Source organism: Oncorhynchus clarkii, chromosome 12 (assembly GCF_045791955.1).
Source record: "Oncorhynchus clarkii lewisi isolate Uvic-CL-2024 chromosome 12, UVic_Ocla_1.0, whole genome shotgun sequence".
In the NCBI taxonomy this organism is placed as follows: Eukaryota; Metazoa; Chordata; class Actinopteri; order Salmoniformes; family Salmonidae; genus Oncorhynchus; species Oncorhynchus clarkii.
The window spans coordinates 100,665,353-100,685,945 of record NC_092158.1 but is presented as its reverse complement, the minus strand read 5'-3'; the positions used below and the strand labels follow the sequence as shown (position 1 = coordinate 100,685,945).

Below are 20,593 nucleotides of genomic sequence, written 5' to 3'. Positions count from 1 at the left end.
GAGAACCGGGGGTTTCAAACAAGGTGGGAGTCGGAGTATATGTTCACGAAGGTAGCTGGAAAACCTGTGTGTCTTCTGTGTGGAGAAAGTGTGGCGGTACTGAAAGAGTATAATCTGAGACGACATTATGAAACGAAACACGCGGACACACACGCGGACGCAACTGTCAAGGCCAGTTTTATTTTGGCAGAAGAGATCGCTAAATCAGCCCGGCCATTTACGGAGGGGGATTTCATCAAAAACTGCATGATTAAAGTTTGTGACGAAGTTTGCCCAGAAAAAAGGCAACTCTTTTTAAATGTGAGTCTGAGCAGAAACACCATTGCCGAGAGAGTAGACCAGTTGTCCATCAATCTAAAAGAGCAGCTTGTGAAAAAGGGAAAAGATTTTATTGCATATTCCTTGGCTGTGGATGAGAGCACCGACATTTCTGACATTGCCCAGTTGTCAATTTTCATCCGCGGAGTGGACTCCAACCTAAGCGTGACAGAGGAGTTTTTGGCTTTACGTCCTATGCATGGCACAACTACGGGGCATGATTTGTATGAAGAGGTGTCAAGATGTGTAAATGAGATGGAGCTGCCTTGGGAAAAACTCGTGGGTTTGACAACCGACGGAGCACCTGCGATGTGTGGACACAGGAGCGGACTGGTGGCGAAGATACGGGAAAAGATGCAAGAGGAAAACGCGACAGGTGAGCTGACAGCTTATCATTGTATCATACACCAGGAAGCGTTGTGCGGTAAAGCCTTGAAAATGGAGCATGTAATGAGCATCATCACGCGCACAGTTAACTTTATCAGAGCCAAAGGTTTGAATCACCGCCAGTTCAAGGCATTTCTGACGGAGTTAGAAACGGAGCATGGTGATTTGCCTTATCACACAGAGGTGCGATGGCTAAGCCAGGGAAAGGTGCTTCAAAGATGTTTCGAGCTTCGTGAGGAGATTTGTCTGTTCTTGGACAGCAAAGGGAAAGACACAACACAACTCTGAGACGAAATGTTTCTGTGTGAAATGGCTTTTCTGTGTGACATTACGAGTCATCTGAATGCAATAAACTTGCAGCTGCAGGGTCGGGATCGTGTCATCTCTGATATGTACAGTACAGTGAAGGCATTTAAAACCAAACTGACTCTGTGGGAGACGCAGATGCGGAAAGAAAATTTGAGCCACTTTCCCAGCTGCCAGACCATGAAAGAGAAGCTCTCTACCAGTGCGTTCCCGAGCACACAGTTGGCTGATAAAATAGGTATGCTTGCCGCTGACTTTCGACGCCGATTTGCTGACTTTGAAGCACAAAAAAGCAGGTTGGAACTGCTCGGTAACCCATTTGCTGTTGACGTGGAAAGCTCACCACCAAACCTCCAAATGGAGTTGATTGACCTCCAATGCAATGATGCACTGAGGGCAAAATATGCGGCAGTGGGTGCTGCGGAGTTCGCCCGTTTCCTCCCCGGCACAATGCCCCAGCTGCGCATCCAGGCTGCTCAAACGTTGTCTATGTTTGGCAGCACATACCTGTGTGAACAACTGTTTTCTTTGATGAACCTGAACAAAACATCACACAGAAGTCGACTTACTGCTGAACACCTCCACTCAATTCTGAGGATTTCTTCAGCTCAGAGCCTTACCCCGAACATTGATGAACTTGTGGAAAAGATGGGACACCACCAAGTATCACCCTCAACCTCAAACAAGTGAACATTACTGTGCAATCACATATTTAGAGTTTTTACTCAGTTCAAGTTTAAAAGTTAAAATTTAATATTTGTTTTCACTGCATGTTACTTCTCCTTAAACAAAGTGTTGTTTTTGATTAATAGATTTTTGCACTTTATTTTTTTGTATTTCAATCCAATTATATTTTAAAAATATTTCAGTTGAGTGGATGATAGAAAATTGCTATTATTGTTTTTTCTTTGAAGTAAATTTAGCCCACTTTTGCTAAAATAGAAAATATAGTCTACTGATGGTGCCTTGAATACCGGTTTCTTTCATTTAATGTTCATGTTATGGGGATATTTATATAAAGGAAATTTGTCTTTTGTGTCTGTTGAAAATTAAAGATTACTGACAGAGCCATAAGAAAATATTGCTTTATTTATCTGATCATATTGTAATATATTTGTTAGGTTTTCAGTAGGTTCAATTAGGTTCACTAGACTATATGCGTCATTTAAAAATTTTTCAATGAACATTCGAACAGTCCGGCCCTCGTCTTGTAGCTGATTTTTTTATTTGGCCCTCCGTCCATTTGACTTTGACACCCCTGGTCTAGAACTACCTTAACAAACAGTGACTTATTATTATTATTATTATTATTATTGTTGCTGTACTGTCTATAACTACCTTAACAAACAGTGACTTATTATTATTATTATTATTATTATTGTTAATATTGTTGCTGTACTGTCTAGAACTACCTTAACAAATAGTGACTTATTATTATTATTATTATTATTATTATTATTATTATTGTTGCTGTACTGTCTAGAACTACCTTAACAAATAGTGACTTATTATTATTATTATTATTATTATTATTATTATTATTGTTGTTGCTGTACTGTCTAGAACTACCTTAACAAACAGTGACTTATTATTATTATTATTGCTGTACTGTCTATAACTACCTTAACAAACAGTGACTTATTATTATTATTATTGACAGTTACCATGGAGATTAAATGTCACAGCTACATGTTCATGTGATGCACTAAATCACCTGACTGTTTCTATGTCTGTTAGTAAATGTTTTATTTCTCAAAGAGATAATGAATAAAATAAATGATGTTAACCACAACCAACATGTTGGATCTCTGTTTAGTTGTCACTGTGTTAACCACAACCAACATGTTGGATCTCTGTTTAGTTGTCACTGTGTTAACCACAACCAACATGTTGGATCTCTGTTTAGTTGTCACTGTGTTAACCACAACCAACATGTTGGATCTCTGTTTAGTTGTCACTGTGTTAACCACAACCAACTTGTTGGATCTCTGTTTAGGGGTCAGTGCTCTAAAATGAGACTCTCTGGGGAGAGAAAGGAGGGGGGCCCTGCCTCTAAAATGAGTCTCTCTGGGGAGAGTAAGGAGGGGGTACCTGCCTCTAAAATGAGCCTCTCTGGAGAGAGTAAGGAGGGGGTCCCTGCCTCTAAAATGAGCCTCTCTGGGGAGAGAGAGGGGGTCCCTGCCTCTAAAAGTCGTCTCTCTGGGGAACATCACACCAAAGCTAACAGGTGAGATAACACTTTTTGAAATAATTTATATTTGTTCATTTCCAAAATGTTCACAGTTGTTTTTTCATCAGAAATGGTTGCTTATGGTTACCTTAAATATTACTGTTCTCAGATAATCAGTTAATAGATTTTAGATGGGTATATCTTTATCAAATTATTATTACTATTATTACAGTCCTCTTTTTCAAGATGTGGCCGAATATAAAACAGACAGAATACATTTTTAACAGAAGATTATACATTTTCTGACAACATTTTGTTTCTAAATGGCTGCTGGGTAATTTGATATGCATTGAAATCTTTGTTCGTAGACATCGGATTGAGTGAAAGCTGCACAGTTTCACTGAGTTAGAAAACAAATGGACAGGTGTAGCTCATTGATTTGTAGATCTGACGCAGTTGCTACCTCAGATTATGAGCCTAGCAGGTGTTGTGAATGAGTTATGTAGTACCCACAGAAGGCCACAGGGAGGAGCAAGAGAGCTATAAACCCATACAGTTTTTGCCTTAAAATCCCCAAACTTAACAATCAATCAAATGTATTTATAAAGCCCTTTTTACATCAGCAGATGTCACAAAGTGTTATAGAGAAACTCTAACCTTACCTATTTTAGCCCTAACCCTAGGTATAATCTATTATTATTATATTATTGTGAGACATGGCCTTGTGTTTCTGTACTGTCTATAACTACCTTAACAAACAGTGACTTATTATTATTATTATTATATTATTTATTACCTATTTTAGCTTTAACCCTAATTCTAGGGTAGGTTAGCTAGAAAACTTTTACAAACTATATTAGTAATAATATTATGTTAGTAAATACCATTATGGTACTAAATAGCATTTAGATTATTTTGTTCATCAAAACCTGTCTCAGCATTTTAGTGTTTTTGTTTTGTTATTTTATTATATTTATTATTGCAAGGCAGAACACTTGATCAACAAGCCACGTATTTTTCATATGTGGTTTGAACTGGGTGACAAAGTAACCTCTATGTGAAAGTCTAGCAATTGGCGTGGGATAGGTGGGGCAGGTTTGAATCTAACCTAAGGAATTAACCAGAAAAATACACTTTATTTCTCAGCTGCCCCACCAATGTCTGTCCGTGAATTAATTACGTTTAATTGCTAAATATTTCCTGTAGACATAAGACCACGAAGCATCAGTTACAGGCTACAAGCAGCAATATGATGGACATAAAATAGCATGCAACCACAGACTACATGTCCCATGATTTTCTAAAATGGTCACTCATTACTTTAGTTAGCTGTATATCTCCTATTAGGGCTGTGTTGCTTTTGGGAGAGAAAAAAAGTGACTATAGCAGGTATTGAACCTCGGGTAAATAATCACTAGTCAGAACCTCAACCTCAACCTTAGTATACAACCTTAGTATAAAATATATATATAGTATATCAACCTCAACCTCAACCTCAACCTTAGTATACAACCTCAACCTCAACCTTAGAATACAACCTCAACCTCAACCTTAGTATACAACCTCAACCTCAACCTTAGAATACAACCTCAACCTCAACCTTAGTATACAACCTTAGTATATAGTATATATATATATATATATATATAGTATACCAACCTCAACCTTAGTATACAACCTTAGTATATAGTATATATATATATATATATAGTATATCAACCTCAACCTCAACCTTAGTATATCAACCTCAACCTCAACCTTAGTATACAACCTTAGTATATAGTATATATATATAGTATATCAACCTCAACCTTAGTATATAGTATATATATATATATAGTATATCAAGCTCAACCTTAGTATATAGTATATCTATATAGTATATCAACCTCAACCTTAGTATACAACCTTGGTATATAGTATATATATATATAGTATATCAACCTCAACCTCAACCTTAGTATATAGTATATATATATAGTATATCAACCTCAACCTTAGTATATAGTATATATATATAGTATATCAACCTCAACCTTAGTATATAGTAGATATATATATAGTATATCAAGCTCAACCTTAGTATATAGTATATATATATATAGTATATCAACCTCAACCTCAACCTCAACCTTAGTATATAGTATATATATATATAGTATATCAACCTCAACCTTAGTATATAGTATATATATATAGTATATCAAGCTCAACCTTAGTATATAGTATATATATATAGTATATCAACCTCAACCTCAACCTCAACCTTAGTATATAGTATATATATATATAGTATATCAAGCTCAACCTTAGTATATAGTATATATATATAGTATATCAACCTCAACCTCAACCTCAACCTTAGTATATAGTATATATATATATAGTATATCAAGCTCAACCTTAGTATATAGTATATATATATATATAGTATATCAACCTCAACCTCAACCTCAACCTTAGTATATAGTATATATATATATATATATATATATAGTATATCAACCTCAACCTCAACCTCAACCTTAGTATATAGTATATATATATATAGTATATCAACCTCAACCTCAACCTCAACCTTAGTATATAGTATATATATATAGTATATCAACCTCAACCTCAACCTTAGTATATAGTATACATATATATAGTATATCAACCTCAACCTCAACCTCAACCTTAGTATATAGTATATATATATAGTATATCAACCTCAACCTCAACCTTAGTATATAGTATACATATATATAGTATATCAACCTCAACCTCAACCTCAACCTTAGTATATAGTATATATATATATATATAGTATATCAACCTCAACCTTAGTATATAGTATATATATATAGTATATCAACCTCAACCTCAACCTCAACCTTAGTATATAGTATATATATATATAGTATATCAACCTCAACCTTAGATGCATTATAAAATATGTTCTTACTTAATATCTCATATTGGGACAAAACAGCCTCGGAATAGAGAAGACACCAATAAAGTACATCATGAATCCCTCGCGTTTAGTAAATTTACTTCAACATGGCCCTCACTTTCGCGAGAAGGAAGGATGCTCGCTGCTGCTGACGACACAACCTTTTTAGTGGGGCTGTAGTGAGAAGGCAGAGTGGGTCTCTGCTGGTTGATGAATTTGACAATGAAATGGAAAATACGTTTTTCTCAGCAAGAAGTGACTGAATTAATGTTCAGGCTTATTAATAATCATTATAGTAATGAAGTATAACAATAATTCAAAACATGAGCATAAAAACAGGTAATAATAAACATGAATCATAATTATATTACTTCACAGTAATCTGTTAAATGCTTTTTCAGTCCTTCCTCTTGTGTTAGCAGTGTGGAAAGGGACAGGAAGAAGCCCTATTGTGTTAGCAGTGTGGAAAGGGACAGGAAGAAGCCCTATTGTGTTAGCAGTGTGGAAAGGGACAGGAAGAAGCCCTCTTGTGTTAGCAGTTTGGAAAGGGACAGGAAGAAGCCCTCTTGTGTTAGCAGTGTGGAAAGGGACAGGAAGAAGCCCTCTTGTGTTAGCAGTGTGGAAAGGGACAGGAAGAAGCCCTCTTGTGTTAGCAGTGTGGAAAGGGACAGGAAGAAGCCCTCTTGTGTTAGCAGTGTGGAAAGGGACAGGAAGAAGCCCTCTTGTGTTAGCAGTGTGGAAAGGGACAGGAAGAAGCCCTCTTGTGTTAGCAGTGTGGAAAGGGACAGGAAGAAGCACACAGGAGTTTTCCTGTGAGGGGAGTGGTGGTGTATCCAGGGAGAAACTGATCTTCTGAAATGTATTTTGTGGCCTTATGCTGCCATCTATTGGAATTATATAGCAACTGCAGTAGTACTGAATAATGTGTATTTCCTTACTAAAGTAGTAATTACTCAGAATTGCGAAATATAACATTTTCTAGTTCATTTTCCCACTAACAACAATAAAATAACAATGTATAGTATAACAAACAATGCAACTGACAAACCAAAAACACCATACATTTGGTTAAATATATATATTTTTAACTATTTATTTAGATGGGTGACATTATCTGCCAAAGTAGCAGCCCTGTAGACAAAGAAGAGCTCTCCAGTAGATACCAAAACTTTCAACGGACATTTTCTCAAAAGTGAGGTTACAAGTTTATCAACGTTCAAAGCAGAATGACTTTCCCATTGTTCCTCATCTGTAGTGTCTGATATAGCATTATCTAGCCCTCAGTCTCGACTTTTATCCAATCTGGAAAACAACATTTCAAATGTTGCTAAATGAGACCGAATCGAGCCGGCCAGAAACATTTGAGAGTGAGGCAGATATTTAGCATTCAGCAAAACCACATGATTATTTGTCTCTTTGAATTGATAGTGATAGATTTTAAACAAATACATGTCTGTCATTGAACAACCCAATGCCATAATTAGATAGTGATAAAACACACCAATCTCTTTCCTAATTCCTTTAAACAATAAAAGCTAATTTACAAACACTTCCGAAAAGTGAGATATAGCGTTTTGGAATGAAACTCTTCTTATGTTTCCCCATCTGAGCTCAGAGTAGATGAGAGATGTAATGTTTGTCTCTGTTGTGTTGAAGCCCAATCAATCAGGAGAGACCAGCCTCCCCTGTTCCCAGCTGTGTGTCCATGAAGAGTGACTGGTCTATGGATCGTCCTATAGTGTTTAGAAAGGGAGACTTTTCTACTGAACAAAGGTAAGAAGAACTCATGGGTCGTGGTCAGTGAGTTAAACAACACTGTCTCTAGTCATTTCTACTCTCCCACTTTCCCATTTATTGTTGTTGTTTTCATAATCCATAGTCTCATCCTTTTGTCCATTTTCATAGTCCTAAAACAATATTAAACAAACACAACATTCCCTCCCTCCCTTTGTGTGTGTGTGTGTGTGTGTGTGTGTGTGTGTGTGTGTGTGTGTGTGTGTGTGTGTGTGTGTGTGTGTACTCCCTGGATGAGGAGATGTAATCTCATGTTTTGTCCACAGAAACCAACAGCAGAGATCAGAGTCAGAGTATCTCAGTGGTCAGTCTTCCCAGAGTCATCAAACAGACCTGGCCTCCATATTCAGTGTATGTGGTCCTGTTATGTACATTTGTTTTTGTTTACCTCAAGTAAAGTTGATCTGTCAATCATTCATTAATGTGTTAATGAGAAAGCATTTATTCTCTTGCTTAACTTATTTACTTTATTTATTTCAGTTGCTTGAAGAGAAAATTATGACATTTGTGAAGAACGAGCTGAAGATGTTCAAGAGGATTCTTAGTCCAGAACTCCCAGAAGGCTTTGAGAGTCAGAAGCAGGAAGTGGTGGATGCTGAAGATAAGAAGCAGGAGAGCACTGCCAGAGAGGGGGCTCTGAAGATCACACTGCACATCCTGAGGAAAATGAACCAGAAGGAGCTTGCTGACACACTGGAGAAATGTAAGATCTGTCTGCCTCATGTTGAATGCTGTTTTATAACATTTAAAAGCTGTAGCTAAAGTACAGCTAAAGTAGCTGTGTAACTCAATGATATAGTAGCAGCCTTAACACAACACCTAGTGACCTCATCAAGTAGCAGCAGGGACGTGTTGTGGTGATTAATTTAGAGAGAGAGAGAGAGGGAGAGAGAGAGACAACATTAATAATACCATCAATGAGGCCTCCCGGGTGGCGCAGTGGTTAAGGGCGCTGTACTGCAGCTCCAGCTGTGCCATCAGAGACTCTGGGCTCGCACCCAGGCTCTGTCGTAACCGGCCGCGACCGTGAGGTCCATGGGGCGATGCACAATTGGCCTAGCGTCGTCCGGGTTGGTAGGGATGTCCTTGTCTCATCGTGCACCAGCGACTCCTGTGGCGGGCCGGGCGCAGTGCGCGCTAACCAAGGTTGCCAGGTGCACAGTGTTTCCTCCGACACATTGGTGCGGCTGGCTTCCAGTTTGGATGCGCGCTGTGTTAAGCAGTACGGCAGTGCGGTTAGGTTGGGTTTGGGTTTGTATCGGAGGACGCATGACTTTCAACCTTCGTCTCTCCCGAGCACGTACGGGAGTTGTAGCGATGAGACAAGATAGTAGCTACTAACACAATTGGAATTGGGGAGAAAAAGGAGTAAATTAAAAAAATAATAATACCAATAATAATATAATCAGTCACACCAGTCACATTTATACAGTCAGTTAAGAGAATAAATTATTATAATGTAAAACTTTATATAACTTTATAACAGTCCTACAATACTGTAGACATTAAAACAGATGTAATATTAATATCCTCTGTGTTATTTCTAGATTCAGATGAGCTCGCTGTGATTTGCCAACGTGAACTCAAATCTAATCTAAAGAAGAAGTTTCAATGCGTATTTGAGGGGATCGCTAAACAAGGAAACCCAACACTTCTCAATAAGATCTACACAGAGCTCTACATCACAGAGGGTGGAACAGGAGAGGTCAATAATGAACATGAGCTGAGACAGATTGAGACAACAACCAGAAAACAAGCAAGACCAGAGACTGCAATAAAATGTAACGACATCTTCAAACCCTTAACTGGACAAGACAAACCTATCAGAACTGTGATGACAAAGGGAGTCGCTGGCATTGGAAAAACAGTCTCTGTGCAGAAGTTCATTCTGGACTGGGCTGAAGGAAAAGCAAATCAGGATGTCCAATTTGTATTTTCATTCCCTTTCCGGGAGCTGAATTTGATGAAAGGGGACAAACACACTTTCATTAAACTTCTCAATCACTTCTCAATGGAAACCAAACAATCAGGAATCTCCAACTACAACAAGTACAAAGTTCTGTTCATCTTTGATGGTCTGGATGAGTGCCGACTGCCCCTAGACTTCCAGAAGAACAAGATCTGTTGGGACGTCACAGAGTCAACCTCAATAGATGTTCTGCTGACAAATCTCATCAAGGGACATCTGCTTCCCTCTGCTCTCATCTGGATAACTACCCGACCTGCAGCAGCCAATAAGATCCCTTCAGGGTGTGTTGACCAGGTGACAGAGGTACGAGGGTTCAATGACCCACAGAAGGAGGAGTACTTCAGGAAGAGATTCAGTGATGAGGACCTGGCCAGCAGAATCATCTCACACATAAAGACATCAAGGAGCCTTCACATCATGTGCCACATTCCAGTCTTCTGTTGGATTTCTGCAACAGTCCTTGAACACATGCTGAAACATAAGAGAGAAGAGATGCCCAAGACTCTGACTGAGATGTACACACACCTTGTGGAGTTTCATACCAAACAGAAGAATGAAAAGTATCTTGGGAAAGAAGAGACAGGTCCACACTGGAATAAAGAGAGCATTCTGTCACTGGGAAAACTGGCTTTTCAACAGCTTGTGAAAGGCAATCTGATTTTCTATGAAGAAGACCTGAAAGAGGCTGGCATTGATGTTAATGAAGCCTCAGTGTACTCAGGATTGTGCACACAGCTCTTTAAAGAGGAATGTGGGCTGTACCAGGACACGGTGTACTGCTTCGTACATCTGAGCATTCAGGAGTTTCTGGCTGCTGTATATGTGTTCCTCTCATTCATCAACAACAATGAGAATCTAATGAACAAACTGCAAACAAAAGACAAACCTGAAGTTACTTTCTACAAGAGTGCTGTGGATGAAGCCTTACAAAGTGAGACGGGAAACCTGGACCTTTTCCTCCGCTTCCTTCTGGGCCTCTCACTGGAGTCCAATCAGAAGCATTTACGAGGTCTACTGACAAAGACAAGAAGCAGCTCACAGAGCCATGAAGGAACAGTCAAGTACATCAAGGAGAAGATCAGGGAGAATCCCTCTCCCTCTCCAGAGAGGAGCATCAATCTGTTCCACTGTCTGAATGAACTGAATGACCATTCCCTAGTGGAGGAGATCCAAAGATACCTGAGCTCAGGAAGTCTCTCCGAAGAAGAACTGTCACCTGCACAGTGGTCAGCTCTGGTCTTTGTGTTGCTGACTTCAGAAAAGGATCTGGACGTGTTTGACCTGAAGAAATACTCCAGATCAGAGGAAGGTCTTCTGAGGCTGCTGCCAGTGGTCAAAGCCTCCAGAGTTGTTCTGTGAGTAAATAAAATGACATATAAGAACTAATCATCAGGAAGCAATATTCAGTTTAGAGAAAAATACAGTGCCTTGCGAAAGTATTCGGCCCCCTTGAACTTTGCGACCTTTTGCCACATTTCAGGCTTCAAACATAAAGATATAAAACTGTATTTTTTTGTGAAGAATCAACAACAAGTGGGACACAATCATGAAGTGGAACAACCTTTATTGGATATTTCAAACTTTTTTAACAAATCAAAAACTGAAAAATTGGGCGTGCAAAATTATTCAGCCCCCTTAAGTTAATACTTTGTAGCGCCACCTTTTGCTGCGATTACAGCTGTAAGTCGCTTGGGGTATGTCTCTATCAGTTTTGCACATCGAGAGACTGACATTTTTTCCCATTCCTCCTTGCAAAACAGCTCGAGCTCAGTGAGGTTGGATGGCGAGCATTTGTGAACAACAGTTTTCAGTTCTTTCCACAGATTCTCGATTGGATTCAGGTCTGGACTTTGACTTGGCCATTCTAACACCTGGATATGTTTATTTTTGAACCATTCCATTGTAGATTTTGCTTTATGTTTTGGATCATTGTCTTTTTGGAAGACCAATCTCCGTCCCAGTCTCAGGTCTTTTGCAGACTCCATCATGTTTTCTTCCAGAATGGTCCTGTATTTGGCTCCATCCATCTTCCCATCAATTTTAACCATCTTCCCTGTCCCTGCTGAAGAAAAGCAGGCCCAAACCATGATGCTGCCACCACCATGTTTGACAGTGGGGATGGTGTGTTCAGCTGTGTTGCTTTTACGCCAAACATAACGTTTTGCATTGTTGCCAAAAAGTTCCATTTTGGTTTCATCTGACCAGAGCACCTTCTTCCACATGTTTGGTGTGTCTCCCAGGTGGCTTGTGGCAAACTTTAAACGACACTTTTTATGGATATCTTTAAGAAATGGCTTTCTTCTTGCCACTCTTCCATAAAGGCCAGATTTGTGCAATATACGACTGATTGTTGTCCTATGGACAGAGTCTCCCACCTCAGCTGTAGATCTCTGCAGTTCATCCAGAGTGATCATGGGCCTCTTGGCTGCATCTCTGATCAGTCTTCTCCTTGTATGAGCTGAAAGTTTAGAGGGACGGCCAGGTCTTGGTAGATTTGCAGTGGTCTGATACTCCTTCCATTTCAATATTATCGCTTGCACAGTGCTCCTTGGGATGTTTAAAGCTTGGGAAATATTTTTGTATCCAAATCCGGCTTGTGTCCCACTTGTTGTTGATTATTCACAAAAAAATACAGTTTTATATCTTTATGTTTGAAGCCTGAAATGTGGCAAAAGGTCGCAAAGTTCAAGGGGGCCGAATACTTTCGCAAGGCACTGTATGTATTATAATATGTATAATATATTATTTTGAAAAACATATTGAATAAATGCATTGATTTTCACATTAGTATAACATAATGACCATACAATTCTAGGAGACGGAAGATGAATCTATATGTTTGAGAGAATAAACCAAATGCATCTGCCATTGTCCTTCTACACTACTGGTGTTAAATTAACAGTGTGTTTGTGAAGTCATGATGATCTCTTTGTCAGGCTGTCAGGCTGTGGAATCACAGAGGAAGGCTGTGCTTCTCTGGTCTCAGCTCTGAGGTCAAACCCCTCACACCTGAGAGAGCTGGATCTGAGTAACAATGACCTGAAGGATTCAGGAGTGAAGCTGCTCTCTGCTGGACTGGGGAATCCCCACTGTAAACTGGAGACTCTAAGGTCAGTATTATCAGATATGAAAGCACTTAATATATGTAGTTCTCCCATTTGAAAAAGTCACAATTACTCTCACACATTCACTTATAGTGTATTAACTTGCCATAAGTTTAGTATTTGGTCCCATATTCCATGCCTGCAGTGATTACATCAATCTTGTGATTCTACTAACTTGTTGAATTAATTTGCAGTTTGTCTTGGTTGTGTTTTAGATGTTTTCCTTATAGAAACTGAATGGTGAATAATGTCCTGTCATTTTGGAGTCACTTCACTTGTATTGTCAGTAAGAATTGAAGATGTTTCTGAACACTTCTACATTCATGTTGATGCTACCATGATTATGAATAATCATGAATGAATCGTGAATGATGATGAATGAGAAAGTTACAGAAGAACAAAGATCATAACCCCTCTGTTATTGGTAATAGTGAGACGTTAGCATGTTTTGTTGTAGACCTCAAATCCAAAATGTTGGAGAATAGAGCCACATTTGAAATGTTAGCTTCACTGTCTAAATAGATATGGTGTGGACTGTATACTCAATACAATCTAAATCTGATACCTCCCTGTCTAAATAGATATAGTGTGGACTGTATACTCAATACAATCTAAATCTGATACCTCACTGTCTAAATAGATATGGTGTGGACTGTATACTCAATACAATCTAAATCTGATACCTCACTGTCTAAATAGATATGGTGTGGACTGTATACTCAATACAATCTAAATCTGATACCTCACTGTCTGTCTTCTGACTGATACTGCTTTTTAAACTGGTCTGGTCAGTCTACTATAATATTTGTACATGTTTCTATCTGCAGGCAATACTTTGATCATTTGTCATTTTTTATGATTATACACTATTTTATGAATAGATATAGAAGGTTTCAGGACACAGATATATCTGAATATGTTGAAAAAATATACTGCCACTATTTTCACCACCAAAGAATATCAGTGTGATTTTAATATGATTTGACTCTTTGCAGGCTGTCAGGCTGTCTAGTCACAGAGGAAGGCTGTGCTTCTCTGGTCTCAGCTCTGAGGTCAAACACCTCACACCTGAGAGAGCTGGATCTGAGTAACAATGACCTGAAGGATTCAGGAGTGAAGCTGCTCTCTGCTGGACTGGGGAATCCCCACTGTAAACTGGAGACTCTGAGGTCAGTATTCCTGTAGTTGGTCAACAAGTGATAACTGTTCACCAGATCCACATGTGTTTACCAGACAGACATAGTCCACACCATATGTGTTTGGACAGTGAAGCTTACAGTTTTAAATGTGGTGCTCCAGCATTTTGGATTTGAGATATAATGTTTCATATTAAGTGACAGTACAGAATGTCACCTTTTATTTGAGGGTAAAGGTGAGAGGTTAGCATGGTTTGTTGTAGCCTCTGTTATCGGTAATGGTGAGAGGTTAGCATGTTTTGTTGTAGCCTCTGTTATTGGTAATGGTGAGAGGTTAGTATGTTTTGTTGTAGTCTCTGTTATTGGTAATGGTGAGAGGTTAGTATGTTTTGTTGCATCCTCTGTTATTGGTAATGGTGAGAGGTTAGCATGTTTTGTTGTATCCTCTGTTATTGGTAATGGTGAGAGGTTAGTATGTTTTGTTGTAGCCTCTGTTATTGGTGATGGTGAGAGGTTAGTATGTTTTGTTGTAGTCTCTGTTATTGGTAATGGTGAGAGGTTAGCATGTTTTGTTGTAGTCTCTGTTATTGGTAATGGTGAGAGGTTAGTATGTTTTGTTGCATCCTCTGTTATTGGTGATGGTGAGAGGTTAGTATGTTTTGTTGTAGTCTCTGTTATTGGTAATGGTGAGAGGTTTGCATGTTTTGTTGTAGTCTCTGTTATTGGTAATGGTGAGAGGTTAGTATGTTTTGTTGCATCCTCTGTTATTGGTAATGGTGAGAGGTTAGTATGTTTTGTTGTAGTCTCTGTTATTGGTAATGGTGAGAGGTTAGTATGTTTTGTTGCATCCTCTGTTATTGGTAATGGTGAGAGGTTAGCATGTTTTGTTGTATCCTCTGTTATTGGTAATGGTGAGAGGTTAGTATGTTTTGTTGTATCCTCTGTTATTGGTGATGGTGAGAGGTTAGCATGTTTTGTTGTAGCCTCTGTTATTGGTGATGGTGAGAGGTTAGCATGTTTTGTTGTAGCCTCTGTTATTGGTAATGGTGAGAGGTTAGTATGTTTTGTTTTAGCCTCTGTTATTGGTAATGGTGAGAGGTTAGCATGTTTTGTTGTAGCCTCTGTTATTGGTAATGGTGAGAGGTTAGCATGTTTTGTTGTAGCCTCTGTTATTGGTAATGGTGAGAGGTTAGCATGTTTTGTTGTAGCCTCTGTTATTGGTAATGGTGAGAGGTTAGCATGTTTTGTTGTAGTCTCTGTTATTGGTAATGGTGAGAGGTTAGTACATTTTGTTGTAGCCTCTGTTATTGGTAATGGTGAGAGGTTAGCATGTTGTGTTGTAGCCTCTGTTATTGGTAATGGTGAGAGGTTAGCATGTTGTGTTGTAGCCTCTGTTATTGGTAATGGTGAGAGGTTAGCATGCTTTGTTGTAGCCTCTGTAACTTTCTCACTCATTATTATTCATGATTCTTTCATGATTTTTCTTAATCATGGCATCATCAGGATTAATTTATTATTGTTTAGAAACATGTTATCTACTCTCTTAGACAGAAAAGTACTCCACTCATCATCCACCATTTTATTATTGGGCAAAACACAACCAAAACAAACTGCAAATGCAACCAACGAGTTTACGACCAAATACTAAACTTTTGACTATTTTAATACACAATGAGTGAATTGGTCAGATTACTTATGTCTTCTTCTAATGGGGAGACTGGAAATATAAAGTGTTTTCATTTTTAATGGTGAAACAGATATGTCTTAAAATATCCTCAAATTAAAGGTGACATTATAAACTGTCACGTCATATGAAACATTTGATCTCAAATCCAAATTGTTGGAGAATAGAGACACATTTAAAATGTTAGCTTCACTGTCTAAATAGATATGGTGTGGACTGTATACTCAATACAATCTAAATCTGATTCCTCACTGTCTAAATAGATATGGTGTGGACTGTATACTCAATACAATCTAAATCTGATTCCTCACTGTCAAAATAGATATGGTGTGGACTGTATACTCAATACAATCTAAATTTGATACCTCACTGTCTAAATAGATATGTTGTGGACTGTATACTCAATACAATCTAAATCTGATTCCTCACTGTCAAAATAGATATGGTGTGGACTGTATACTCAATACAATCTAAATCTGATACCTCACTGTCTAAATAGATATGGTGTGGACTGTATACTCAATACAATCTAAATCTGATTCCTCACTGTCTAAATAGATATGGTGTGGACTGTATACTCAATACAATCTAAATCTGATACCTCACTGTCTGTCTTCTGACTGATTCTGATTTTTTAACTGGTCTGGTCAGTCTACTATAATATTTGTACTATACATGTTTATATCTGCAGGCAATACTTTGATCATTTGTCATTTTTTATGATGATACACTATTTTATGAATAGATATGGAAGGTTTCAGGACACTGATATATCTGAATATGTTGAAAAAATATACTGCCACTATTTTCACCACCAAAGAATATCAGTGTGATTTTAATATGATTTGACTCTTTGCAGGCTGTCAGACTGTCTAGTCACAGAGGAAGGCTGTGCTTCTCTGGTCTCAGCTCTGAGGTCAAACCCCTCACACCTGAGAGAGCTGGATCTGAGTAACAATGACCTGAAGGATTCAGGAGTGAAGCTGCTCTCTGCTGGACTGGGGAATCCCCACTGTAAACTGGAGACTCTGAGGTCAGTATTCCTGTAGTTGGTCAACAAGTGATAACTGTTCACCAGATCCACATGTGTTTACCAGACACATAGTCCACACCATATGTGTTTGGACAGTGAAGCTTACAGTTTAAAATGTGGTGCTCTTCTCCAGCATTTAGGATTTGAGATACAATGTTTCATATTAAATAACTACATGGTAATGGTGAGAGGTTAGCATGTTTTATTTTCTCTGTTATTGGTGATGGTGAGAGGTTAGCATGTTTTGTTGTAGCCTCTGTTATTGGTAATGGTGAGAGGTTAGCATGTTTTGTTGTGTCTGTTATTGGTAATGGTGAGAGGTTAGCATGTGTTGTTGTAGCCTCTGATATTGGTAATGGTGAGAGGTTAGCATGTTTTTTTGTAGCCTCTGTTATTGGTAATGGTGAGAGGTTAGCATGTTTTGTTGTAGCCTCTGTAACTTTCTCACTCATTATTATTCATGATTCATTCATGATCTTTCTCAGTCAAGGCATCATCAGGATTAATTTATTATTGTTTAGGGCTTGATGTCTCATGGTGTTCGAGGAATATGGGACCAGATATACTTTTGACTAATTTAATACACTTTAAGTGTCAGAATACTTATGACTTCTTCAAATGAGGGACTAGATACATAAAAGGCTTTAATTTTTCTAAACATTGAAACAGATATGTATTAAAATATCCTCAAATAAAAGGTGACATTATATACTGTCACCTCATATGAAACATTTGATCTGAAATCCAAAATGCTGGAGTATAGAGACACACATTTAAAATGTCAGTTTCACTGTCTAAATAGATATGGTGTGGACTGTTTACTCAATACAATCTAAATCTGATTCCTCACTGTCTAAATAGATATGGTGTGGACTGTATACTCAATACAATCTAAATCTGATACCTCACTGTCTAAATAGATATGGTGTGGACTGTATACTCAATACAATCTAAATCTGATTCCTCACTGTCTAAATAGATATGGTGTGGACTGTATCCTCAATACAATCTAAATCTGATACCTCACTGTCTGTCTTCTGACTGATACTGCTTTTTAAACTGGTCTGGTCAGTCTACTATAATATTTGTACTATACATGTTTCTATCTTTGATCATTTGTTATTTCTAAATATGATACATTCATTTATAAATAGATATGGAAGGTTTGAGGACACTGATATATCTGAAAATGTTGAAAAAATATACTGCCACTATTTTCACCACCAAAGAATATCAGTGTGGTTTTAATATGATTTGACTCTTTGCAGGCTGTCAGGCTGTCTAGTCACAGAGGAAGGCTGTGCTTCTCTGGTCTCAGCTCTGAGGTCAAACCCCTCACACCTGAGAGAGCTGGACCTGAGCTACAATCACCCAGGAGACTCAGGAGTCAGACTGCTCTCTGCTGGACTGGAGGATCCACACTGCAGACTGGAGAAACTCAAGTATGTAGAGGGTTTATGTCAATGTTCATATCAGACATGTTTCACTTAACGGGCTAGTTAAAAACATTCTTACCACGACTTGGACAAAGTTGTGTGTGTGAGTTCAGTGTGTGTGTGTGTGCGTGTGTGTGAGTTCAATGTGTGGGTCCAATGTATGTGCAGTGTGTGTGTCCAGTGTAAATCTTTCAATGACACACACACTGGGGACACACACTGGACAAACACAGGACACACACAAACACTCACACACCCACAAACACTCACACACACACAAACACTCACACACACACTGGACAAACACACAAACACTCACACACACACTGGACACACACAGACAAATTGGAAACACACACACACAGGACACACACACACACACACACACACACACACAGGACACTCACACACACTCACACACACACACTGTACAAACACACACAGGACACACACACGCTGGACTCACACACAAAAACACACACACACACACTGGACACACACACACTGGACACACACTGGACACAGGACACACACAAACACTCACACACACACACAAACACTCACACACACACACACACACACACTGGACACACACACACACACACACTGGACACACACACACACACACTGACACACACACACACTGACACACACGCACTGACACACACACACACACTGGACACACACACAGAAACACAATGGACAAACACACACACTGGACACACACACACTGGACACACACACACTGACACACACACACTGGACACACACACAGACACACACTGGACAAACACACACACTGGACACACACATACACACACACAGACAAACTGGACACACACACAGGACACACACACACACACACTGGACTCACACAAACACACACACACACACACACACACACACACACAGACAAACATTCGCTTGATATATGCTATATACGTGTGTGTGTGTGTGTGTGTGTGTGTGTGTGTGTGTGTGTGTGTGTGTGTTTGTGTGAGTTCAGGTGTACCCCTCAATGACTGTCTGTTCTTCTGCTTACCACTACAGTGTGGAACATGGTGGAGAGAACACAATGAAACCTGGACTTAGAAAATGTGAGTGTTGACTGCTGTGAAGAATATGACTAAGAATAAGTCTTAATTCAAGTTAAGTCAAAGACCACCATCATTACTGACTTGGTCATATTAAATATCAGCTGTAGTTCTACAGAAGCAGAAATCAGGGACACCAACGTTTACAAAGAGTTGCTTGACAATGTGTGTGTGTGTGTGTGTAATTAATGGGAATAAGTGTGTTTTATATTACCATACAGTATAACATATGATCATTCAACAAGTCTCAAGTTACCTTAACTTCTCCTTTTGATACCTAGAAACATCTACATTAAATGAATTAGTGAAAAGTGAGTTAACATTCTAATGTGAATGATGATGATTTCTAATATTGTGTCTGGTTTCATCCATCAGATGTCTGTGATCTCACACTGGACCCAAACACAGTAAACAGACTCCTCTCTCTGTCTGAGGAGAACAGAAAGGTGACATGGAGGAGAGAGGAGCAGCCGTATCCTGATCACCCAGAGAGATTTGAGGGCTGGCAACAGGTGATGTGTAGAGAGGGTCTGACTGGGCGCTGTTACTGGGAGGTAGAGTGGAGTGGGAGAGGTGCTGTTATAGGAGTGACATATAAAGGAATCAACAGGAGAGGATGGGGTGATGACTGTTGTCTTGGATTGGTTGAGGACTGTCTGATTGGATACAATGACAAGTCCTGGAGTCTGTTCTGCTCTGACAACAGTTACACTGCCTGTCACAATAATAATCTCACTACTATAGACGTCCCTTCCTCCAGCTCCCACAGAGTAGGAGTGTATCTGGACTGGCCAGCCGGCACTCTGTCCTTCTATAGAGCCTCCTCTGATACACTGACCCACCTGTACACATTCACCTCCACATTCACTGAGCCCCTCTATCCAGGGTTTAGGGTTTGGTGGGATGAAGGCGACTCAATGTCTCTCTGTCAGTGATACACACACACTGGACACACACACACACACACACACACACACACTGGACAAACACACACACACCTGCTGGACACACACTTGACACACACACACACACACACGCTGGACACACACACACACACATGCTGGACACGCACACACGCTGGACACACACACACACACTGGACACAGACACACACGCACTCACGCTGGACACACACACACACATGCTGGACAAACACACACACACACTGGACACACACATGCTACACACACACACTGGACACACACTGGACAAACACACACACACACA

At 39.2% G+C, this 20,593-nt stretch overlaps 1 protein-coding gene across 1 annotated transcript in view; it reads left to right on the top strand.

Moving 5' to 3' along the window:
- The window catches only part of LOC139421748 (NLR family CARD domain-containing protein 3-like), a 49,587-nt gene extending 29,285 nt beyond the window's left edge, over window positions 1-20,302 (top strand). The window contains exons 4-11 of the mRNA XM_071172866.1: window positions 8,177-8,261; window positions 8,391-8,613; window positions 9,458-11,234; window positions 13,979-14,152; window positions 16,663-16,836; window positions 18,105-18,278; window positions 19,323-19,369; window positions 19,742-20,302. Coding sequence (XP_071028967.1) covers window positions 8,177-8,261; window positions 8,391-8,613; window positions 9,458-11,234; window positions 13,979-14,152; window positions 16,663-16,836; window positions 18,105-18,278; window positions 19,323-19,369; window positions 19,742-20,301 — 3,214 coding nt within the window. The 3' untranslated portion in view covers window position 20,302. The remainder of the gene's footprint in view (window positions 1-8,176; window positions 8,262-8,390; window positions 8,614-9,457; window positions 11,235-13,978; window positions 14,153-16,662; window positions 16,837-18,104; window positions 18,279-19,322; window positions 19,370-19,741) is intronic.
- The last annotated feature ends 291 nt before the right edge of the window (window positions 20,303-20,593 follow it).